Source organism: Oncorhynchus clarkii, chromosome 9 (genome assembly GCF_045791955.1).
Source record: "Oncorhynchus clarkii lewisi isolate Uvic-CL-2024 chromosome 9, UVic_Ocla_1.0, whole genome shotgun sequence".
Classification (NCBI taxonomy): domain Eukaryota; kingdom Metazoa; phylum Chordata; class Actinopteri; order Salmoniformes; family Salmonidae; genus Oncorhynchus; species Oncorhynchus clarkii.
This window is the reverse complement of record NC_092155.1, coordinates 39706615-39732834: the sequence shown is the minus strand read 5'-3', so window position 1 is coordinate 39732834 and position 26220 is coordinate 39706615. Positions and strand designations below refer to the sequence as shown.

At 44.3% G+C, this 26220-nt stretch overlaps 1 protein-coding gene across 1 annotated transcript in view; it reads right to left on the bottom strand.

The window, feature by feature from the left end:
• The window catches only part of LOC139416276 (cadherin-like protein 26), a 40319-nt gene extending 15277 nt beyond the window's left edge, over positions 1 to 25042 (bottom strand). The window contains exons 1-16 of the mRNA XM_071164739.1: positions 24796 to 25042; positions 16456 to 16527; positions 16267 to 16359; positions 15923 to 16081; positions 15689 to 15836; positions 15258 to 15430; positions 14981 to 15109; positions 14638 to 14823; positions 14037 to 14317; positions 12457 to 12602; positions 10476 to 10703; positions 9950 to 10171; positions 7812 to 7942; positions 6532 to 6624; positions 3016 to 3084; positions 1355 to 1462 (exon numbers count right to left, since the gene is read on the bottom strand). Coding sequence (XP_071020840.1) covers positions 1355 to 1462; positions 3016 to 3084; positions 6532 to 6624; positions 7812 to 7942; positions 9950 to 10171; positions 10476 to 10703; positions 12457 to 12602; positions 14037 to 14317; positions 14638 to 14823; positions 14981 to 15109; positions 15258 to 15430; positions 15689 to 15836; positions 15923 to 16081; positions 16267 to 16359; positions 16456 to 16527; positions 24796 to 24825 — 2268 coding nt within the window. The 5' untranslated portion in view covers positions 24826 to 25042. The remainder of the gene's footprint in view (positions 1 to 1354; positions 1463 to 3015; positions 3085 to 6531; positions 6625 to 7811; positions 7943 to 9949; positions 10172 to 10475; positions 10704 to 12456; positions 12603 to 14036; positions 14318 to 14637; positions 14824 to 14980; positions 15110 to 15257; positions 15431 to 15688; positions 15837 to 15922; positions 16082 to 16266; positions 16360 to 16455; positions 16528 to 24795) is intronic.
• Positions 25043 to 26220: the final 1178 nt, after the last annotated feature.

Here is a 26220-nt window from a genome sequence, read left to right as displayed (position 1 = left end):
ACCTGGTCTCAGAGCATTTCGTATTATTCTGTATCTAAAGCCGAGACACTCTACTGTGGTTAGAGTGGATAGTTGGTCGGAGTGGGTGTAATTAACAACTTTTCAACTACTTTTTTTTTTTTTTTACTTTTAGCTACTTTGCAACTGCTTATCCCTTTTAGCTAACCCTTCCCTGAACCGTAATCATTTAACCGAACTCCTAAACTTAACCCTAAACCTAACCCATAGCCTTGCTAATGTTAGTGAGCTATCTAACATTAGCTACCTAGCTATAATTCTTAAAATATCATATATTTAGCAAATTCGTAATTACGTTTTGCGACTTTACATTTTGTAGGTTTGCAAATTCACAACATATAATATGATTTGTAATTCGTAATATATCAGACAAAATGGGTGATAAACATCCACAAATGAATACATATCATACGAAACATAACCTATCAAACTAAAAGCTTGTCTTGAATTTTGTCACACCCTGATCTGTTTCACCCCCCCTCCAGGTGTCGCCCATCTTCCCCATTGTCCTCTGTGTATTTATACCTGTGTGCTCTGTTTGTCTGTTGCCAGTTCATCTTGTTTGTTCAAGTCAACCAGCGTTTTGTCCAAGCTCCTGCTTTTTCCAGTTTCTCGCCATCCTGGTTTTGACCATTGGCTGTACTGACTCCGGGCCCGCCTGCCTGACCACTCTGCCTTCCCCCGACCCTGAATCTGCCTGCCTACCTGTACCTTTGCCCCCCTCTGGATTACCAAACTCTGCCTTTCCCTGATCCTGATCCTGCCTGCCACCCGGTACCGTTGCCCCACCTCTGGTTTACTGACCCCTGCCTGCCTTGACCTGTCTATTATTAAACCAATATTAAACTATTGTTTATTCGATGTGGGCTGTATCTGGGTCTTACCTTCATACCTGATAGATTTACGTAGAGAATAATACGGAATGCTCTGAGACCAGGTTGGCATACACCTGCTCTTTTAGATAAAATAACAGAATATGGAGGAGAAGCAGCACTTGCCATACCACCGTCCCTTCGATCTGCTATCTTTCTTTACAGTATTAGGAGAACCAATAAGTTGAATACGTATTGGCTCAAGACATTTCAGCTTTTCCTTTTTTATTAGCTTGTACATTATTTCTGCAAACATAATTCCACTTTGACAGTATGGGGTTTTGTGTGTAGGCCAGTGACACAAAATGTCAATATTATCATTTCCGGTAGTAACACAACAAATGTGGAAAAAGTCAAGGGGTGTGACGTGTGAACACTTTCAGAAGGCACTGTATGCAGCGCTAAGGTAGAAAAAGGAGGGTTATGTTGCCCCCTTGTGGCTGCCTGGAGCAGATGTCACTTACCTTGCCTTGCCCATCCTGGCTTCTCAGAGTTCCGTTGGCTTCGCTCATTCTCTGGAATGTTCCCCATCCTGAGATCCCTTCCCCTCCTGAGGAGGATAGCTTGGTGACCTGGGGAGAGATGGAGGATGAGTACTGAGACAATGGGCACAACTGCCATTATACATGATATACCTTATAATGTACACTATATATACACAAAAGTATTTGGATTAGCCTATTTCAGCCACACCCGTTGCTGACAGGTGTATAAAATCAAGCACACAGCCATGCAATCTCCATAGACAAACATTGGCAGTAGAATGGCCATACTGAAGAGGTCAGTGACTTTCATCATGGCGACATTATAGGATGCCACCTCACGTTCTCTGGAGTGATGAATCACACTTCACCATCTGGCAGTCTGACGGACGAATCTGGGTTTGGTGGATGCCAGGATAACGCTACCTGCCCGAATGCATTGTGCCAACTGTAAACTGTGTTGGAAGAATAATGGTCTGGAGCCCCTTAGTTCCAGTAAAGAGAAATCTTAACGCTACAGTATACAATGAATAACATTCTAGACGATGCTGTAGTACTTCCAACATTGTGGCAACAGTTTGGGGAAGGCCCTTTCCTGTTTCAGAATGACAATCCCCCCTTGCACAAAGCGAGGTCCATGACCGGCCAGCACAGAGCCCTGACCTCAACCCCGTCAAACACTGTTGGGATGAATTGGAACACCGACTGCGAGCCAGGCCTAATCGCCCAAAGCCTGACGTCACTAATGCTCTCGTGGCTGAATGGAAGCAAGTCCCCGCAGCAATGTTCGAACATCTAGTGGAAAGCCTTCCCAGAAGAGTGGAGGCTGTTATAGTAGCAGATGGGGGGGACCAACTCCATATTCATGCCATGATCTTGAAATGAGATGTTCGACAAGCAGGCGTCCACATACTTTTGGTCATGTAGTGTACACTGATGCCCTACTCCATCAGCTTGGTGTATCCTCCATCAGAATTGTGTACCACTGTTGTCACCACTATTTTGTTGAGCTAAGTAATGCCATGATGCGCATGTTAGATAATGACAGGGTGATAGTGTAAATGCACAAAGTGCTAAATGACACTATAATTGAGGACCATAAAGAGTTAAATTGTGTTTTGTACACTGTGATGTAGGACCACTCAACATAGAACTATGAGACGTATACCACTGAGACAGGTAGAAGGAACATGCAATGCTCTTTGATTACATCTCTCATAAATAGATGACACGGGTTAAAGACAATGCTATTCAGTGCAATCGAACCGTCGGGGTAGTACAACTGGTCCAAGCTGTAGTAGATAAAACATTGGCAATTTACAAAGTTCCCCAAACTTCAGAATGAGCTAGAGCACGGCTCTTCAACCCTGCTCCTGGAGAACTACCCTCCTGTAGGTTTTCACTCCAACCCCAGTTGTAACTGACATGATTCAGCTGATCAACGAGCTTATTGTTATAATCACGTGCACTTGTTTTGGGTTGGAGTGAAAACCAACAGGACAGTAGCTCTCCAGGGAAAAGTAGTTCAAAGATATTTTAAAACACAACAGGTTTTAAAACATATACTTGTTTCCGTTTCGCTGAATTTAGGCTGGAACTTCAACGCTTGAAAAATCAGGTTTGTCAGCAAGGCTGTCACTTACCACGGTCCTCCCTGTGGTTCTGTATGTCTCATTGGTCTCTTGGGTCATCTCATTGGTCTCCTGAGTAAGCTATCCGATCAGAGAAGAGAGTCAAGCACAGCATAAATAGCCTCTGCCGAGTACCCAAAAACCGGATGTTTCGGTTTTCAGAGGATATCGAAAGAGAGCTTTTGAACCAAGGTGACACTCTTAACTTTACTGGATTTGTTGAACAGTGCAGAAGAGAACGTCCCCCAACAGTTTTTTTTTTCTTCTCGTCAAGACCAGTATGTAGAGCAAGGGTCTCCAACCCTGTTCCTGGAGAGCTACCCTCCTGTAGATTTTTGCTCCAACCCCAAATTTAACTAACCTGGTTCAGTTTATCAACCAGCTAATTAGAATCAGGTGTGCTAGATTATGATTGGATTGAAAACCTACAGGACAGTAGCTCTCCAGAACAATAATCTAGTTTCAGGCATTTCCTTTAAACAACAGGGATTTAGACCGTGATCACGGTGTTGTAGTGAAATGGTGGAAGACGGAGTACAGATGTAGGATCTTAATTTGATCACCCTTTTGCAGTAGAAATGAAAGAAATGTAAAACCTTTAGTGCATTTGAGGTATAAAAAGGCTTCTGAAGTTTGTCATTTCCACTTTTACATTTCAGACTTAATTTTCCCTTACGAAAACTGACTTTTTATAATATAATATAAAATATAATACCTCCAAATTACAAAGCATTTATTTATAATGGAATAGTAAATAGTTTATTCATAATTTATGAATCATTACTCCAGTCATGAGATGTTTAATATAGGTCCTTATAAACCATTTACTAATCGTTAGTTAAGTCTTTTTGCGTGGCCTCATCTAAAGTGTGGGCTATTTATACTTTATAAATACTTTATAAATGTTTTGAGTGACATTGTGAAACAAATGTTGCAAGGATTTGAGGAAGAGTAATGGGAATGTTTTTTTTGCTAATGTTTTGCAACCTTTCAAATGCGAACTAATCATAAAACAGGGAAAGGCATTCTACACGCAACAGCTGGCAGGACCAGCCAGTTTTTGTCTAGTGCGTTTGTATTCTTTCCTTGCTACTGATATGTGCTTCCATTGCTTCACTCTTTAAACAGCAGACAATTTTTCACACAAGGCTTTGCTTGGCTGGACCTTTAAAGGGGAGGTAGTAACTATTTAAACGTAATAGGATAGCTCAGCAAAAATAAATATTCCCATATTCCTTTCCTTACCTCGTAAGCAGTCTATGGGCTGCACTTAATCTCTCGTGGACAGACTGCAAATGCTCTGTAATAGCTACTGTAAATTTGACAGTGCAGTTAGATTAACAAGAATGTATCCTTTCTGCCGAAATAAGACATGTCTATGTCCTGGAAAGTTTGCTGTTACTTACAATGTCATGCTAATCACATTAGTGCGCGTTAGCTCAACCGTCCCGGTATAGGTTTAACAGATAGAATGTCTACCAATGGCATGTCCAAATTACACTGGTCACACAAAACATTTCTAAAGTATTTCTAAAGTAAAAATAGCCCACACTTTAGACAAGGCCATGCAAAAAGACAAGTAATGATTATTTAATGGTTTATAAGGATCTATATTACATGTCTTATAAATGATCTTACGAATCATTATTAAATACGTTAAACGTTGTTTACAAATGTGTGAGTAACTAGGTTACTAACATTTACAAATGTGTGAGTAATGATTAATAACTTGTGAATAAACGATTTACTAATGTATTAGAATTATGTGACGTTTTTATAAAGTGCTACCTGAAAATGTATCAACGCCTACAAAAATGTCGATGAATTATAATCCACATAATAATTCACATTTCCTGTTGGTGCAGGATTATTTCCCTGCAGAAGCAAACTGGCTCAGATTAAGCTAGCTACTACATCTGTATGTAGTAACTAGTCTTCTTCTTGTTGTTGAAAGAGTTAATAACATGATTATATGAAGAGGTGTAGCGTAGCAGATAGAGCGGTAAAGGTAGATAGTAGCTAGCTCTGTTCAACAGTAGGGCTATCTTACAGTTTGGAGACTTGGCTCTAACTCATTCTCATTTGACAAGCTGATGGCATGCTTGTACCAACAAGTCCATCCTGTTTAGGAAACCATCATAAAATATTATGCACTATATAACTTAGCGCACCTCATAAATCTTCTAAATCTCACTAATGTTCTCCCACCATCATACTTTACTATGCCCTCTAGTGCACACTGTGCCCTACACAATCCACTATTTTAAATATCTTAGTTCACATTACTTCACTCTATTTTATTCCGTACACTCCATACATCTCTAGTACACACTACCATGATATTACTTTTTTTTGTACTTTACCCCTTTTTCTTCCCAATTTTGTGATATCCAATTGGTAGTTACAGTCTTGTCCCATCGCTGAAACTCCCCGACGGACTTGGGAGTGGCAAAGGTTGAGAGCCATGCGTCCCCTGAAAGACGATCCTGCCAAGCCGCACTGCTTCTTGATATAATGCTCGCTTAACCCGGAAGCCAGACGCACCAATGTGTCAGTCGCAACACCGTCCAACCGGCAACCGTGGTCAGCTTGCAGGCTCCCGGCCTGCCACAAGGAGTCGCTAGAGCACGACAAGGAAATCCCAGCCGGCCAAACCCTCCCCTAACCTGGAAGTCGCTGGGCCAATTGTGCACCGCTTCATGGGTTTCCAGGTCATGATGCAGTGCCTTAGACTGCTGTGCCACTCGGGAGGCCGCTGTCTGTACTGTATTCTATACTTAATACAAAAGACAAGTCATCCAAGCCGATCAACTAGGCCTACAGGTATTTACAAGCAAGTGTAACTGCCACCTTTTCCGGGGCCACCAACACATTCTTTTAGCAGACTGGTTCATCTTCCCTGCACAGTCAAACTAGACATGGAAGTGTGGTTTGGAGAATGTGGTCAGTGTTGTAGGCTTACTCACTTTGCATGTGGCACATGTGCTCATGAGTCACAAGTCACACCCAAATCATGTATGTGAGCTATTTTACTGCTATTTTATTGGTACAATAGAAAATAAATGATGCTTGTGGTGACAGAACCTGCTTCAGTTCGTGCTTTCCATACTTATATAGTACATAGAGGGAAACACACACCCTACACAGAGTCACCTGTAACTGTCATTGCATTAATGAATTCTCTTAACTCTGTTCCTCCATCACGATACATCTCATACACTCTCTCACACACACACAACTCCACCTAACCGTGCAGAACACACACACACACACACACACACACACACACACACACACACACACACACACACACACACACACACACACACACACACACACACACACACACACACACACACACACACACACACACACACACACACACACACATACACACACACAGCATTGAAAAACCTCAAACCCTGTTGTGACCATAGACCATTTATAAATAAGGGTTGTGAAGCAGAAAGAGATGTTAAAGACAAAATTAAGAAGAAGAGAGGAAAGTAAGGATAGTGGCCAGTTTACCTTTATGCCTGTGGTGGCCTGCTTCATTCCATCTACCACGTCCACGGCTACATGGTTGGAAGTGGTGCGAGCCAAGATCAACATGGGCTCACCCTAAGAGAGAGGGACAGGAGGCGAGAGAGAGAAGGAGGGAAAATAAGGAGGATAGGGGCATGAGAGATGAGGAGAGGAGGAATGGTCGCAGGAGAGAGGAGGAGTGGAGCCAGGAGAGAGGAGGAGTGGAGGCAGGAGAGAGGAGGAGTGGAGGCAGGAGAGAGGAGGAGTGGAGGCAGGAGAGAGGAGGGGTGGAGGCAGGAGAGAGGAGGAGTGGAGGCCGGAGAGAGGAGTGGAGGCCGGAGAGAGGAGGAGTGGAGGCAGGAGAGAGGAGGAGTGGAGGCAGGAGAGAGGAGGAGTGGAGGCAGGAGAGAGGAGGAGTGGAGGCAGGAGATAGGAGGAGTGGAGGCAGGAGAGAGGAGGAGTGGAGGCAGGAGAGAGGAGGAGTGGTGGCAGGAGAGAGGAGGAGTGGAGGCAGGAGAGAGGAGGAGTGGAGGCAGGAGAGAGGAGGAGTGGAGGCAGGAGAGAGGAGGAGTGGTGGCAGGAGAGAGGAGGAGTGGAGGCAGGAGAGAGGAGGAGTGGAGGCAGGAGATAGGAGGAGTGGAGGCAGGAGAGAGGAGGAGTGGAGGCAGGAGAGAGGAGGAGTGGAGGCAGGAGAGAGGAGGAGTGGTGGCAGGAGAGAGGAGGAGTGGAGGCAGGAGAGAGGAGGAGTGGAGGCAGGAGAGAGGAGGAGTGGAGGCAGGAGAGAGGAGGAGTGGTGGCAGGAGAGAGGAGGAGTGGAGGCAGGAGAGAGGAGGAGTGGAGGCAGGAGAGGTAAACAGATTGGATTGGAAAAGAAGAGGAGTTTATAGGACAGCAGTAGAGGAACGAGAAGGAGAAAAGGGGTGAGGAGAGAAGATAACATTAAAAGAGGAAATGACAAGAACAATTAAAAGTTATTACAACATGAAACATGTCAGATTACAAACAGAGGGAGAACACCTGTCTTGCCATGAGTACGTACCAGACCTGCCACACGCAGACTCAATGACCACAATGATGTAAGCACATCACAGCCCGGTAAGGGATAGTATTGTACGCTCCTGTCTGTGTGCTGAACACCCCAAACATTGCACATTGTGTACAAATAAATAGCTAATAAACCTATATTATTACTGCACACACACACACACACACACACACACACACACACACACACACGAGCACACACTTGCACGCGTAACCCACATGCACACACCCCCACACACCTTGCATGCGGAGCCCCCTCCCTCCTCATTGTAGTTGATAAGAGTCTGGTTTCCCTCGTCTTGCAGATTGAGGGGGAGGTGTGTGAACGTCTTACCGCCACACTCACACAGCAGGAGGAAAAGCAGCAGCACTGGAAGAGGGACACACAACCACAGTGTCACTGCTAACAGTCGAACGTATAACATAGCATTTTACAGTACAAACAACTCACGGGTGTTTAAAGTCATGGTTGCATAACACTTCATAGCATGTCACTGCTACAGTGCCTTGCGAAAGTATTCGGCCCCCTTGAACTTTGCGACCTTTTGCCACATTTCAGGCTTCAAACATAAAGATATAAAACTGTATTTTTTTTGTGAAGAATCAACAACAAGTGGGACACAATCATGAAGTGGAACGACATTTATTGGATATTTCAAACTTTTTTAACAAATCAAAAACTGAAAAATTGGGCGTGCAAAATTATTCAGCCCCCTTAAGTTAATACTTTGTAGCGCCACCTTTTGCTGCGATTACAGCTGTAAGTCGCTTGGGATATGTCTCTATCAGTTTTGCACATCGAGAGACTGACATTTTTTCCCATTCCTCCTTGCAAAACAGCTCGAGCTCAGTGAGGTTGGATGGAGAGCATTTGTGAACAGCAGTTTTCAGTTCTTTCCACAGATTCTCGATTGGATTCAGGTCTGGACTTTGACTTGGCCATTCTAACACCTGGATATGTTTATTTTTGAACCATTCCATTGTAGATTTTGCTTTATGTTTTGGATCATTGTCTTGTTGGAAGACAAATCTCCGTCCCAGTCTCAGGTCTTTTGCAGACTCCATCAGGTTTTCTTCCAGAATGGTCCTGTATTTGGCTCCATCCATCTTCCCATCAATTTTAACCATCTTCCCTGTCCCTGCTGAAGAAAAGCAGGCCCAAACCATGATGCTGCCACCACCATGTTTGACAGTGGGGATGGTGTGTTCAGGGTGATGAGCTGTGTTGCTTTTACGCCAAACATAACGTTTTGCATTGTTGCCAAAAAGTTCAATTTTGGTTTCATCTGACCAGAGCACCTTCTTCCACATGTTTGGTGTGTCTCCCAGGTGGCTTGTGGCAAACTTTAAACAACATTTTTTATGGATATCTTTAAGAAATGGCTTTCTTCTTGCCACTCTTCCATAAAGGCCAGATTTGTGCAATATACGACTGATTGTTGTCCTATGGACAGAGTCACCCACCTCAGCTGTAGATCTTTGCAGTTCATCCAGAGTGATCATGGGCCTCTTGGCTGCATCTCTGATCAGTCTTCTCCTTGTATGAGCTGAAAGTTTAGAGGGACGGCCAGGTCTTGGTAGATTTGCAGTGGTCTGATACTCCTTCCATTTCAATATTATCGCTTGCACAGTGCTCCTTGGGATGTTTAAAGCTTGGGAAATCTTTTTGTATCCAAATCCGGCTTTAATCTTATTCACAACAGTATCTCGGACCTGCCTGGTGTGTTCCTTGTTCTTCATGATGCTCTCTGCGCTTTTAACGGACCTCTGAGACTATCACAGTGCAGGTGCATTTATACGGAGACTTGATTACACACAGGTGGATTGTATTTATCATCATTAGTCATTTAGGTCAACATTGGATAGAGATCCTCACTGAACTTCTGGAGAGAGTTTGCTGCACTGAAAGTAAAGGGGCTGAATAATTTTGCACGCCCAATTTTTCAGTTTTTGATTTGTTAAAAAAGTTTGAAATATCCAATAAATGTCGTTCCACTTCATGATTGTGTCCCACTTGTTGTTGATTCTTCACAAAAAAATACAGTTTTATATCTTTATGTTTGAAGCCTGAAATGTGGCAAAAGGTCGCAAAGTTCAAGGGGGCCGAATACTTTCGCAAGGCACTGTATATTACTGCTACCGATCAACATGTTCTAGCAATATTGCATCACAAGTTTGATCTCAATTCGATAGATGTGATTTGGATTAGACTGAATTGGTGTCTTTCAAATCTTTCTCCACTCCAGATTTCAGGCTATAAGCACTACGGTTAGTTCTAAGACTGTCTGAGTAACTGACTTTACTGATTGTCCGCCTACTCTCTAACTATGCCTTATCTCTATCTACAGTACTCCATACCTATTCCCTTTGAACTCACGTAAGAGGAGAAGCAGTCCAGCCAGCAGTAGTCCTATAGCGGCCAAGCCCAGGCTGGAGGTCCGGGGTAGAGAGGCCCTACACTTGTCCCCTCCCCCACAGTCACACACCATAACCTCGACAGTGTCATTTACAACCATCCCTTGCTGGTCCTGGATCACCAGAGGTACTGTGTAGTTACCGTACGGCAGACTCTTGAGACTGACCAGACCCGCCTCCACACCTGACCACCAGGGAGAAAGAGAGAGAGAGGGGTGGAAGGAGAGGAAAAGAAGGTAGGGGGTTAATTATACTCAGTGCTGTGCAGCGTTGAAGGACCTGACATCTCAGTATTTTTTTGTATTTTTCCAGGTGAGCAGGTTGTGTTGAGATTGGCTGAAATGTCCATGTGTATTTATGGACTTTGTAAGAGGTCTATGACAGCTATACAACCCTTCAGCTCTGTACGGAAATAGTAGATTAATATATATCAGGATAAATGCAGAGCTTTGGTGTGTGTGTATATGGATGTGTGTGATTCTGCTAACCAGTGGCAGGGTCCAGTTTCCAGCGGCTCTTCAGTGCTTTGTCTCTGTTGTCTGCTCCCAGGGAGAGGAAACAGGGACATCCAAAGGGATGGTTGTCCTTGTCTGATACCGGCACAATAACCTTGTTACCACACATCACCAGCTTCTTCTCCACCACATAGGGCGTGTTGTCATTGATATCCCCCAGGTGGACCAGAATGGTGCCTGTAGCCGTGGCAGGGGGCTCCCCTGAGAAATGAAGACAGAGACTTTGAATACTTTATTATGCTCAATACCATACACATATGCACAGTTGAAGTGGGATGTTTAGAAAAATATATTTAAACTTAGTTTTTCCACAATTCCTGACATTTAATCCTAGTAAAAATTCCCTGTTAAAGGTCAGTTAGGATCACCACTTTATTTTAAGAATGTGAAATGTCAGAATAATAGTACAGAGAATTATTTATTTCAGCTTTTATATCTTTCATCACATTCCCAGTGGGTCAGAAGTTTACATACACTCAATTAGTATTTGATAGCATTTCCTTTAAATTGTTTAACTTGGGTCAAACATTTCAGGTAGCCTTCCACAAGCTTCCCACAATAAATTGTGTGAATTTTGGCCCATTCCTCCTGACAGAGCTGGTGTAACTGAGTCAGGTTTGTAGGCCTCCTTGCTTGCACATGCTTCTTCAGTTCTGCCCACAAATTTTCTATGGGATTGAGGTCAGGGCTTTGTGATGGCCACTCCAATACCTTGACTTTGTTGTACTTAAGAAATTTTGCCACAACTTTGGAAGTATGCTTGGGGTCATTGTCCATTTGGCAGACCCATTTGCGACCAAGCTTTCACTTCCTGACTGATGTCTTGAGATGTTGCTTCAATATATCCACATAATTTTCCTGCTTCATGATGCCATCTATTTTGTTAAGTGCACTAGTCCCTCCTGCAGAAAATCACCCCCACAACATGATGCTGCCACCCCCGTGCTTTACGGTTGGGATGGAGTTCTTCGGCTTGCAAGCCTCCCCTCTTTTTCCTCCAAACATAACGATGGTCATTATGACCAAACAGTTCTATTTCTGTTTCATCAGACCAGAGGAAATTTCTCCAAAAAGTACTTTCTTTGTCCATAAGTGCAGTTGCAAACCGTAGTCTGGCTTCTTTATGGCTGTTTTGGAGCAGTGGCTTCTTTCTTGCTGAGCGGCCTTTCAGGTTATGTCAATATAGGATTCATTTTACTGTGGATATAGATACTTTTGTACCTGTTTCCTCCAGCATATTCACATGGACCTTTGCTGTTGTTCTGGGATTGATTTTGCACTTTTTGCTCCAAAGTACATTCATCTCTAGGAGACAGAACGCGTCTTCTTCATGAGCGGTATGACGGCTGCGTGGTCAAATGTTGTTTACACTTGCGTACTATTGTTTGTACAGATGAACGTGGTACCTTCAGGCATTTGGAAATTGCTTCCAAGGATTAACCAGAGTTGTAGAGGTCTACAATCTGAGGTCTTGGCTGATTTCTTTTGATTTTCCCATGATGTCAAGCAAAGAGGCACTGAGTTTGAAGGTAGACCTTGAAATACATCCACAGGTACACCTCCAATTGACTGAAATAATGTCAATTAGCCTATCAGAAGCTTCTAAAGCCATGACATCATTTTCTGGAATCTTCCAAGCTGTTTTAAGGCACAGTCAACTTAGTGTATGTAAACTTCTGACCCACTAGAATTGTGATACAGTGATTTATAAGTGAAATAATCTGATCTGTAAACAATTGTTGGAAAAATGACTTGTGTCAAGCACAAAGTAGATGTTCTAACCGACTTGCCAAAACTATAGTTTGTGTGGTTGAAAAACGAGAGAGTGGTTGAAAAACGAGTTTTAATGACTCCAACCTAAGTGTATGTCAACTTCCGACTTCAACTGTACATACACACAGCTGCATGCAAGCATACACACAAACACATGCACACATACACACTACACACTAACCGTCGTCTATGGCTTGGATTAGAATAGTGTAGATGTTGTCTTTGTCGACGTAAGGTGACTCCCGGTCCATCTTCTTCACTGTAGTAACCTCTCCTGTCTTGGGGTCTATGGTGAACCAGCCTGCTGGGTCCTCAACTAACTCATACCTGGTCAGGACATGGAGAGGACAGACAGACAGACAGACGGACGGACAAACAGACAGACAGACAGACAGACAGACAGACAGACAGACAGGCAGGCAGGCAGACAGGCAGACAGGTCAACACATGGCTTTTCCTTACTGCCATAAGTAATAATGGTGAAACCAACTTACACAAAGGCTTCAAATAATGTGCAGATGCTGAATGTGAACACACAATTTCAATAGACACTACATGACCAAAAGTATGTGGACTCCTGCTCGTCAAACATCTCATTCCAAAATCATGGGCATAAATATGGATTTGGTTCCCCTTTGTTATAGCAGCAGTCTCCACTCTTCTGGCAAGGCTTTCCACTAAATGTTGGAACACTGCTGCGGGGACTTGCTTCCATTCAGCCACAAGAGCATTATTAGTGAGCTCATTAGTGAGGTCGGCACTTATGTTGGGTGTTTAGGCCTGGCTCGCAGTCAAGGTTTTATTTACTCCCAAAAGATGTTTGATGGGGTTGAGGTCAGGGCTCTGTGCTTACAAGTCAAGTTCTTCCACACCGATCTCAACAAACCATTTCTGTATGGACCACACTTTGTGCATGGGGGTGTTGTCATGCTGAAACAGGAAAGGGCCTTCCCCAAACTTTTGCCTCAAAGTTGGAAGCACAGAATCGTCTAGAATGTCATTGTTTGCTGTAGCGTTAAGATTTCCCTTCACTGGAACTAAGGGGCCTAACCCAAATCATGAAAAACAGTCCCAGGCCATTATTATCCTCCACCAAACGATACAGTTTGCACTACGCATTGGGGCAGGTAGCATTCTCCTGGAATCCGCCAAACCCAGATTTGTCTGTTGGACTGCCAGATGGTGAAGAGAGAGCGTTTCCATAGCGCCAATGGAGGTGAGCTTTACAACACTCCAGCCGATGCTTGGCATTGTGATCTTAGGCTTATGTGCGGCAGCTCGGCCATGGAAACCACTTTCATGAAGCTCGCGACCAACTGTTCTTGTGCTGACATTGCTTCCAGAGGCAGTTTGGAACTCGGTAGTGAGTGCCACAACCAAGAACAGATGATTTTTATGCGCTACACGCTTCAGCACTCGGTGGTCCCGTTCTGTGAGCTTTTGTGGCCTACCACTTTGTGGCTGAGCGGTTGTTGCTCCTTGACAATTCCACTTCACAATAACAGCACTTACAGTGCCGGGGCAGCTCTTCAGTAAGGCCATTCTACTGCCAGTGTTTGTCTATGGAGATTGCATGGCTGTGTGCTCAATTGTATACACCAGTCTGCCACGGGTGTGGCTGAAATAGTCGAATCCACTAATTTAAAGAGGTGTCCTCAAACTTTTGTATATATATTGTAAGTTGCGGGAATCAATATCACAACCTAGGTGAATGAAGAATCATTATGATGTTTCTGAGGCATAACATGTTATGCCACCCACCTGATTTTTTCCACATCTGAGTCAACGTCGGTGACTTTGGGTTTGTACAGCACCTTTCCCACCTCCTGCTCTTCCATTCCATACACGTTTGTCACTTTATTGTCAAACACCGGGGGGTCGTTCACGTCAATCACCTTCACAGTCACGTTGACTGTCTGGGGGGGCACAGTCAGGGTTTTACCATGGGACACGGCCCCGCCGGAGCTGCACACAAACAAAGGCTCCTCGTTCTCCACGGCGATCTGCACATTGGTCAACGTTGTCTTCTCAAAATCCTTCCCCTGAGAGAAATGCACAAACAGTCAAATCATCACAATAACTGTTCAATCACAACACTACAAAAAGAGGGCTCGCAATTCTAACCAATTACTGAGCTTTTGTTATATAAAATGGATCAATCAAGTAACAAAAATGTTTTCCCTTGTCAGCACATTTTCGTGCCTTTTTCAAATTTATTGCAGCAGCAAAATCAAGCATTTTGGAATGCAACTACCGTATCACAAAAAACTCAGCGAAATCCTGGAGGGACCGACTAAGTAATGTTCATGCTCAGGACATTGTTGGCCTACTCATGTAAGGGCATAAGGTCAAACAGACTCACCTTGATGACAGTCAGTATACCCTCGTTGGTCTTGGGGTCGGTCTCGATCTTATAGTTTCCTTCCTCGTTCCCCTTCACAATGGAGTAAACGGCTCGCCATGCGGGGGTGTTGGGGGTGTCTGCATCAGTCACAGCCACTCGGAGTATCTCTTTATTGGATTCCATCTCCATCATGTGAGTATTGTACTGCAAAGAAAGACGGTAAAGTAAGTATTTGTGCTTCAAAAATCAATAAAGACTTTTTCAATCAATCGATCAATTGTTCAATTGATCAAACAACCAATCAACCAACAAATCATTGAACCAATCAATCAACCAGTCAATCAATCAACTTGGAACTTACGGTCTTGTCTTTGAACACTGGCTGGTGAGTGTTGGAGTCCATTATGTGGAGGTTGACCACTGCAGTTGAGGACAGGGCTGGTATCCCATGATCCCGAGCTTCAACAACCACTTTATACATCTTTACTTTCTATGTGAACAACAAAATAAATGAAATATTGATCCACCATTTTACATAAAGTTATTGACTGTGTGTGTGTGTGAGAGAGTTTGTGCGTCAATTGTGTGTGTTTGCACATGCTGTATGTAATGATGTGTGTGTCATAGTGGAGCCTTACGTCATAGTCAAAGCAGCCGGTGAAGGTGAGCTGGCTCATCTTGGTGCCCTCCACCTGCTTCAGGTTGATCTTGGGCTCGGCTGGCTCCTGAGACAACACCCTTACACTGATGTTGGAGTTCTGTGTGTTCACCTGATCCATGTCCCTGGCTGTCAGAGGCACTGGCAGATACCCTGATACAGGGAGGGGGGGAGGGAAGGAAGGAGGAGAGTGAAAGGTGAGAAGGAAAAACAGGAATAGGAGGAGGAGAAGAGGGGAAATGAGTTCCCCTTTACATGTTCTCTATGATCAAGAAAGAGCAGCCACTTGCCACTTGATTTCTCAGCCGAACGCAACAACTGCTTGGTTCTTGGGCGAACAGTCTAGTTAAATAATACTTTGTACAAGGCTTATATACAGGCACATGATTTACAGCCTTTGTGTGTACTGACCCTCTGGCATGTTCTCTTTTACACTGGCTTTCATGACAGGGTGCTCAAAGTAAGGGGCGTTGTCATTGATGTCCGTAATCGCCACGTCGAACGTCAGAGTCTTGTCCACAAGCTCACCAGTCTCCTTGTCAATGATGTCAAACATAATCTGTGGGAAATAATATATTACTGCTATGTTAAGGTATTCCGTTTGTCTGTCTGTCCATCCGTCTGTCTTTGTCGTTTGATGCTTACATGAAAGAAGGGGTATGTCTCCCTGTCGATAGGCTTGTGTACGTACACCACTCCATCCTCGTCGTCGATGGAGAACACGTCCACCGGTTCCTCGGTCACTCCAGTTCCAGATAAACGGAACTGATGACTTTTGAAAAGAGCCGTTTTATCGTTGAACATCTGGAAAGATGACCAGTTTTCAGGGCGGTAGAGGGTTCACAGTAAAGCTCACTACAGAGTTCTGTTGGAACTGTTCTTCTCTTGAATGATTATATACTACTTATGAGCCCAGTGGTTTTCTACCTTTACTGAGGTAGCATGTGTAGACAGATTTGTCTTGTTTGTTGCTGTATGAATGATTTTACCTGTGTGGCGAATTTAGGGAAAGGTCCAGGGTCCTCCTCCACTAGCTCAATTGTGGATAGGACCCACCTTCTTTTGGAACGCAGCAGCAGCTCCTTCAGGAAATCAGAGAAGGTGAGGGGGAGAGGGTCATTGTACCTGTGTTTTTAAACTCAAATGTATTTTAATTTCTGGAAATACCCATGACATACCCTCTTTTCCCGCTTGTTCAGTGTATAGTTGCCAGTGTCATGTGCCAGTGCTAATGCAACCGTCATGGAGACCTGATGATAGAAGGGTGCAAATATGCAATTAGAGAGGATATATTCACAGGTGTGTGTAGTAAAAAATACATAAAGATGAAGGTATGAATCATTGCAGGTGACAGACCTGTGGAAGCCATCATGATAGTGGGAGAGTTTGGATGTACTGTATAGTGGCGTGCGTGTGTGTGTGTGTGCATGATGAGTAATGTTGATGGTGGGAAGTACATTATATGCAGCAGGGGATGATTGTATGGAGCCGTGTAAGATAGAGGACATTGCCATTCTGTGTATTGTCTGTATTAGTCTCACATGCCAGAAAGTTGCAATACAAACACATTGCGCAATTAACTGAACACTGTAACTAACTATAAAAAAAGGCCACCCTGCTCGTCTCCTCTACCTAACTTCCCCTCAAGGTCCCTTCAGTTTCTCTTAAGTCCTGTCCCGTTAGTTTGGCTGCTCAGCCTACTTTTTTTTTTTAAATGTAATTTTATTTCACCTTTATTTAACCTATCTAAGTTATTCCTCACCGATCATAGCCCTGCCATTCCCAACCAATCAGAACACTTGGAAATGCTCATCTGGACACTGCACCTTCCCACTGCACCGGCCCACTCAGGTCAGAGTGTTATCGTAGTCCGAAGGGAGAAGGAGCATGTTTCGGAGGACTTAATATTGTCGACAGTAACACAAATGTCTGAATTTTATTGGGGATTTTACATGCTGTGTAATAATAAGTCATTCACTTCATGTTACTTTGATAAGTTTCAGCCATATGTCCTACTGTATGGCTGTTAGTATTCTTTGATGTTGGAGTTGCCAATACTGCTTTGCGTACTGTTTATCGTATGTAGTATTATTCCGTACTGCCATAAGTGTTATTATTGCATTGGTTGCACAAGTACTTTTGCAGAAGTGGTTTTATTTTTTATTTAGATGTATTGGTAAATGATGTATTGCATGCAAACGCTAACACAGCGTTTTCCATAGTGGCCTTATTAAGGTGTTTTATTGCGCTGCCATGCGTAAGCTTCTAGAGTCATCCCAGACAGCTCTTTAGCATGCACAGATTAATTTACGACCTTGTGGCGCCAGGCCAGATCGGATATGGTCTCAGCCTGGCAGATTCTCACACAAGGCTGGAGAAGAGGGTGCAATAAATCTTGACCCTTTGTCAATCTAAGTAATTAGTTTCGCTCTCCCTCCAAGAACTGAATGTTTAAGTGTATGTTTATATTGATGCTAATGTTTATAACCCTTTAAAGACATGTTTTACATATAATGCCATTTGCCATTTATACATGCACATACACTACCGTTCAAAAGTTTGGGGTCACTTAGAAATGTCCTTGTTTTTTAAAGAAAAGCAACATTTATGTCCGTTAAAATAACATCAAACTGATCAGAAATACGGTGTAGACATTGTTAATGTTGTAAATGACTATTGAAGCTGGAAACAGCTGATTTTTTAAATGGAATATCTACATATGCATACAGAGGCCCATTATCAGCAACCGTCACTCCTGTGTTCCGATGGCACATTGTGTTAGCTAATCCAAGTTTATAATTTTAAAAGACTAATTGATCATCAGAAAACCTTTTTGCAATTATGTTAGCACAGCTGAAAACTGTTGTTCTGATTAAATAAGCAATACAACTGGCCTTGTTAAGACTAGTTGAGTATCTGGAGCATCAGCATTCGTGGGTTCTATTACAGGCTCAAAATGGCCAGAAACAAAGAACTTCCTTCTGAGACTCGTCAGTCTATTCTTGTCCTGAGAAATGAAGTGTCACGCCCTGACCTTAGTTTTCTATGTTTTATGTATTATTTTGGTCAGGTCAGGATGTGAAGAGGGTGGGTATGCTTGTTTGTCCTGTCTATGTTTTTTTGTTAGTCTAGGTTTATTATAGGTCTATGGTGGCCTGAATTGGTTCCCAATCAGAGACAGCTGTTTATCGTTGTCTCTGATTGGGGATCCTATTTAGGTTGCCATTTTCCAGTTTGGTTTTGTGGATTATTGTCTACGTGTAGTTGCCTGTCAGCACTCGGTTTATATAGCTTAACAGTCGTTTTGTTAGTTTGTTTAGTGTTACTTCTTTATTAAAATAAGTATGTATTCATATCACGCTGCGCCTTGGTCTCATCAATACGACGAACGTGACATGAAGGCTATTCCATTCGAGAAATTGCTAAGAAACTGAGGATCTCGTATAACGCTGTGTACTACTCCCTTCACAGAACAGTACAAATGGGCTCTAACCAGAATAGAAAGAGGACAGACACCTCACAAGTCCTCAACTGGCAGCTTCATGTAATAGTACCCGCAAACACCAGTCTCAACGTCAACAGTGAAGCGGCGACTCCGGGATGCTGGCCTTCTAGGCAGAGTGTCCAGTGGTTGTGTTATTTTGCCTATCTTAATATTTTATTTTTATTAGCCAGTCTGAGATATGGCTTTTCTTTGCAACTCTGCCTAGAAGGCCAGCGCTTGTCTCCACCCCCCTCCAGGTGTCACCCATCTTTCCCATTATCCCCTTAATTAACACAATAAGAATAACAATGACGAGTCTATAAACAGGGGGCACCAGTACCGAGTCATTGTGCAGGGGTACAGGCTAGTACCTCTACCACTCATCTCCTTAGCCTTCGGATCTACGGAATGCCTACCACCTGGTGTGGATACGAGAGGTGGATGAGTGGAAGACAACACGGCCAGTGGCCACTACGAGTATCTGGTCATGCCCTTTGGCCTCACCAACACCCTGCTGTCTTCCAGGCTCTGGTGAATGATGTTCTCTTTGACATGATGAACTGGTTCGTCTTCATCTACATTGATGACGTCCTTGTCTTCTCCTGCTCCCCTCAAGAACACGTGCTCCGTGTCCGGCAGGTCCTTGAACACCTTCTGGAGAATCAGCTGTTTGTGTAGGGGAGAAGTGCGAGTTCCATCGCTTCACCATCCCCTTTCTGGGTTACATCAATTTGGCTGGGAGTGTCCAGATGGATCCCGGGAAGGTAAGAGCTGTGATGGATTGGCCTCAACCTACATCCAGGGTGCAGCTGCAATGTTTCCTGGGGTTCGCTAATTTCTATCGAGGCTTTATGTGGGGTTACAGCACCCTGGCTTCCCCCGCCAGCACCCACCTCGCCCAATGTTCCGTTCACGTGGTCTCCAGCATTCCGGGATCTCAAACAACGCATCACCACATCTCCCATCCTGGTTCATCCGGACCCATCTTGGTGGAAGCCGATGCTTCGGACGTCGGAGTGGGGGCTGCCCTCGACTTCAAGATCCTTCTCCCATCGCCTCAACTCCATGGAAAGAAACTACGATGTGGGGAATGAGGAGCTTCTCACGGTAAAGATGGCGTTGGAGGAATGGATGCACTGGCTGGAGGGGGCAGAACATCATGTGGACTGACCACAAGTACCTGGAGTATCTCCGCACTGCCAAGAGCCTCAACTCCAGGCAAGCCAGATGAGCCCTGCTGTTCACACGGTTAAACTTTTCCCTCTCGTACCGCCAGGATCCAAGAATGTCAAGACGGATACCCTGTTCCGCCGCTACAGCCCCAAGACTACTACCTCGGAACCCGAGACCATCCTTCCCACCTCCTGCCTGGCGACGGCACTCAGCTGGGGAATAGGGAAGCAGGTCCATGAGGCGCAGCATTCGCAGTAAAAAAACGGATGTTGGTTCCTGACACAGTCCGCTCCGCGGTCCTGGAGTGGGCCCACTCCTCCAGGCTGGTCTGCCACCTGGGCGCCCGTCGGACCTGGACCCTGGCCTACCATGATGCCGGACGTTTCTGCATTCGTCGCCGCTTGCACAGTTTGTGCACAGAACAAGACTACTCGGCAAGCTCTGGCTGGTCTCCTCCAACCTCTGCTTGTCCCCCACCATCCCTGTTCCCACATCTCCCTGAACTTTGTCACGGGTCTAACATCGTCTGATGACAACACTGCCATCCTGACCTTGGTGGATCAGTTCTCAAAAGCCGCCCACTTCATTCCTCTCCCCAAACTACCCTCTGCCAAGGAGACGGCCCAGGTCATGGTGCAGCATGTCTTCCGGATCCATGGACTGCCCCTGGACATGGTCTCCGACCGGGGTCCTCAGTTCTCGTACCAGTTCTGGAAGGAGTTATGCACCCTCATTGGGTTGTCGGCCAGCCTATCCTACGGGTTCCACCAGCAGTCCAACGGCCAGTCGGAGTGAGCCGACCAGGACCTGGAAACCTCCCTGCTCTGCCTGGTCTCCGCCAACCCCACCATCTGGAGCCAGCAGCTGGTCTCGGTGGAATACGCCCGCAACACCCTTTCCTGCTCTGCCACGGGCCTATCACTGTTTGAGTGTTCCCTGGGGTATCAGCCCCCGCTCTTCCCTGAGCAGGATGAGGAGGTCGGCATACCTTCTGCCCAGATGTTTGTCCGCCGCTGCCCTGGTCAGTCTTCCTCAAGACCACCTCCAGGTATTGATGACAAGCGGATCGCCGGTAACATCTCGGCTCATATCGTTACGGGCAGAAGGTATGGTTATTCACTCGGGATCTGCCCCTCCTGGTGGAATCCCGCAAGCTCTCTCCCCGGTTTATTGGCCCATTTCCCATCTCTAGAATTATTAGTCCCTCTGCTGTTCATCTTCTGTTGCCCCGTAACCTTCGTATATACCCCACCTTTCATGTATCCTGTATTAAGCCCGTGTCTCACAGTCCTTTGTCTTCCATTTCCAGGCCCACCCCTCCTCCCCGTGTCATGAGTGGCCATCCGGCCATCCGGAGACGCATCCTAAGGGTTCGACCACAGGGCAGGGGTTTTCAGTACCTGGTTGACTGGGAGGGTTATGGCCAGGAGGAGAGGTGCTGGGTCCCCGCTAGGTACATCCTGGACCCAGCCTTCATCGCCGACTTCTGCCGGAACCCCTATCAACCAGGTATGCGCCCAGGTAGGATGCCAGGTGGCGCCCCTAGAGGGGAAGGGGGGGGGGGGGGGGGGGTACTGTCACGCCCTGATCTGTTTCGCTGGTCTTTGTGCTTGTGTCCACCACCTCCAGGTGTCCACCACCCCCATCTTCCCCATTATCCCCTGTGTACTGACACCTGTGTTTTTTGTTTGTCTGTTGCCTGTTCATCTTGTTTGTCAAGCTTACCAGTGCTTTGTCCTGTCAACTCCTGTCTTTTCCCAGCCTTTCTTTTTCGTCCCCCTGTTTTTTTTACCCTTATCCGTCCTGACCCTGAACCCGCCCTCCTGACCACTCTGCCTGCCCCTGCCCCTGAGCCTGCCTGCCGCCCTGTACCCTTGCCTTTGTTTGCTGCAAAAACATAGTTACTTCAACACGGTCTGCACTTGGGTCTTACTTGGATACTTGATAGATGCTCCAGATACTCAACTAGTCTAAAGAAGGCCAGTTGTATTGCTTCTTTAATCAGAACAACAGTTTTCAGCTGGGTTTTCCAATGATAAATTAGCCTTTTTAAAATGACAAACTTGGATTAGCTAACACAACGTGTTATTGGAACACATGAGTGATGGTTGCTCATAATGGGCCTCTGTACGTCTATGTAGATATTCCATAAAAAATCTGCCATTTCCAAATACAGTATTAACAATGTCTACACTGTATTTCTGATCAATTTTATGTTATTTTAATGGACAAAAATATGTGATTTTCTTTCAAAAACAAGGACATTCCTAAGTGAACCCAAACTTTTGAACGGTAGTGTATATGTATATTGTATAGTTATAAACCTTAACTAGTACTGTTTACATGTGTGCATATCTTTGTCTTATAGAACAACAGCAATACGATTCCAAGTCATTCGGATTACCACAATCATATAAACATCCTCAAATAGAAACGTGTGTGTGTGTGTGTGTGTGTGTGTGTGTGTGTGTGTGTGTGTGTGTGTGAGAGCATGTGGTGTTGACCAAGTGTTCAGTATGGGCCTCAACATCATGTTCTAACCGGACAGCACTATAGTGGGCAGAACCAAACCAATCAGTTATAAGTATATAGTGGGTGAGGTTATTTACAGCCGACCACACAGACGGGTGAGGGCATAACCGCCAAATGGTAATGAAACTACATACATTTTATCTTATACACTCTTGGATAAAAGGGTTCTTTGGCTGTCCCCATAGAGTACCACAGTATGATTCATAATACCCATATAACCTAGCAGTCAAACAGGAAAATGGTTCCAATTGTTTTTCCACCATACATTCTTCCCATTGGAGTTTTTAGAAACATGTGTTTTCATGTAGGCTTACCCTGGCGTGACATTTTGATAACCATGTAACTAGCTCCTGGACAAGGTGGCTTTTATCAATATATTCGCCTGTATTTACCCCCCCCCCCCCCAAAAAAAAAAAAAAAATTAAATGCTAATTTGGGAAAAATGAATATAGCGATTGGAACCTTTTTTATGGGTATTATAATACCTTAACTTTGGGGCTCTATACAACAACTATTTTTGGTTCAAGATTAGAACCCTTTTTGGTTCCAGGTAAAACACCTTTAGGTTCCATGTAGAAACCTCTGTGAGATCTACCTGGAACCAAAAGGGTTCTTTAAAGGGTTCTTCGATGGGGACAGCCGAAGAACCCTATTAGATTCCAGGCAGTGTACCACAGCAAACAGAGAGCAACAAGGCACGAGACACCTTCACTTTGTTTACAGCACAGAAAATATGCCATGCAAAGTTGCATTCCATACATATGTGTCATGGGACACCAAACATTTCATAGAAATGTTTTTATAGACATCAAATAAAAAAATATATAAAAACTTGAAGACCCACTAAGGGATAGTCACCTTGGGTTGGTAGACTTGGTAAAGGGATGGTCAAATTGAAAATGTGCAGCACAAATGAACAACTTAAAGTATGTTTATTCAGAGTCAGGCTTTAGAACTCAATGGGGTGTGTTATATGATGATTTAAAGCAGCTATCAGCAGTAGAAAAAATAACAAAGCGTTCTCCTGCCCGTTTCGGTAAAAAGCTGAGGGATGGGACTGTAGAAATGTAACCACTCTCAAATTCATAGACAGAGCTACGGATGCAAGGACTCCATGATATAAAAATGAGAGTTTTAACTATGTTTTGGTTGTTTTACACTTACTTTGTTTGCAAACATTGGAGTAAAACAAGCTTATATTTTTAGTTCAGATGGGGTACAACATTGTTAAGTTATCAATGGGTACATATCATTCATTTATTTAAGTCCAAAGCTGTTTTTGTTGAACGCAAGGTGAGGTTTATAACAATTGAGTTGGGATCACTGCAGCCAATTGACATGTATAATACATAAAAATATATTTGTTAGAGACCACAAAAGAAGAAAAGCTTGAAGACCAATGATACCCGATAAATGATGCAATAATTATAAGGAATGCTAATAATTATTGGATTATTTTTGAATAAATGAGCCAGTTTATTTTTACCACTTTTTTCTCCCAAATTTCGTGATATGCAATTATATTCTTGTCTCATCACTGCAACTCCCCAACATGCTCGGAGAAGCAAAGGTCGAGTCATGCGTCCTCCGAAACATGACCTGCCGAACCACACTTTTTAACACCTGCCCGCTTAACCCAGAAGCCAGCAGAATCAATGTGTCAGAGGAAACATTGTTCATCTGATGACTGAAGTCAGCCTGCAGGCGCCTGGCCTGCCACAAGAGCCCGATAGCCAAGTAAAGCCCCCCCAGCCAAACCCTACCCTAACAACACTGAGCCAAATGTGGGACTCCTGGTCATGGCCAGTTGTGACACAGTTTGGGATCGAACCCGGGTCTGTAGTGACGCCTCAAGTACTGCGATGCAGTGCCTTAGACTGCTGCGCCACCCTTTAATTCATTTTTTTACTTTAATAAAAAATATAGCCATTGAGATGCCTCTGCAGGTCGGGGGCAATACTTAAGAAGACCAGAGTGACTCAGCCCCAATCAGAAAAAGGGAGTGGCTTGTTTAGCTTTCTCTACCGTTTCTGACTAAACATAATTACATAACCCCTGGCAGCCATTTTGTGCTATTGTTTATAAGGTAGGCTAGATGGACTCATAACCTTTCAGTGTTCAGAGAGAAAAAACTCAGTGTCATACTAATATTATGATATACTGCACCCACATGACACTTCCGTGATCTACATTTCAGTACAACATATAGTATGACAAAGTATTTTTTTTAAAGTATGCACTCACATTCTCTAGATAAGAGCGTCTGCTAAATTACTAGAAGGTAAAAATGTGTGTGTTTACCGTTTACCGAGGCTGGTTTTGTACTCACCGTCAGCAGAAGACAGGACACCTTCGCCATTTTGGACCGTTCCTCTTGATATCCTTTGGGTAAGTGTCAAGAACTCAAATGTGGCAGAGGTACTTGAGACATTTGGTACAGGCAGCATGTGAGGGACGGCCCACTATCCCTCTAGGCTCACTGAGCATCTGACACAGTCGTTTCCCCCCTCCTTTGTCCTAGACATGTGTCCTCACCAAGTATGTGTGTGCGTGAGAAAGAGAGATTGTGTATGTGTGAGAGTGTGTGAGTGTAGGTGTTTATACTTTGTTTAGTATATACGTGTGTGCATGTGTGTTTGTGTGTGCGTGCATGCGTTTGTGTGTGCCACTAATAACCTGTTGCAGCTATGTGACACATCTCAGGTCCCCAGGGCTTTAGTGAGGGGCGTAGTTTGCGAGGTCAGAGTAAGACCCTCTCTCCCTCTCTGCCGGTCTCAGGTTCTCATATTTTATTGATGCTCGTCCTACAGGGCGAGATGACTCATCCTCGGCACTACCCAGATTTCTAGGGTTATGTCTAAATCAGAAGGATTTTATAGGCCTGCAGACAAGAATTTTGTATTGTATTCAAGGTTTAGGTCAATCAAGTGTAGTAGGTTGTGTGTCCAGGTTTAATCAGAATTGCAGATGGCAGAGGGTTGACACAGTGCACATTATAAACACAATTCTAACAAATATTATCCCAGCCTATCCCTCTCCTCATGCCCCAACCCTTTGCAACGCAATAATTTCTCAGAACACAACCCAGTAATCTGCTTTGTGTCCTGGGGGTGTGAGAAGATGCCAGAATTTACGACAAAGTGCTCTATGCTCTAGGCATAGAGAGATGTTTCATTTATTTTTTTGCTATGGTTGACTGACAACACTAAGATGGCTAGATGACAAGACCACACTTGTTAGAATCTCCATTGGCACTACATCTGACAGAGACATATACTTTTTTCTCCAGGAGCACTTGTCGGATAAGGTCTCCATTTACACCTGACCACCTTCTTAGTGTCTTGATAGTGAGGGAATCAATGGATTAATCCAAATGCTACTCATGAAGTTTACTTTGACGTCTCTTAGGCAAAGAGTCATTTGGCGAGAGGTACTTAACACATTCCTCCCTGCTAAATTCCCCCAAAACCTTCCTTCTTGTTTTTCCATGTAAGAGAGAGTAAAAGTACCTGTCTGGCACAACCAGTTACTATCTCGCTCTCATCATCAGCTCCACTAGTGCCTCTGGGCTTTAAAACATACCAGTGATGAACAAATCTATGTTCCACCCAACCTCAATTCCAGGAAGAGACTCCTGAAGGTTGAATGCAAACTGAAAATTGGTTGGTTCTCTGGATAGCTCTTTTTGTTTTTGAATGTATTTGTATTTATCATGGATCCCAATTAGCTGCTGCCAAAGCAGTAGCTACTCTTC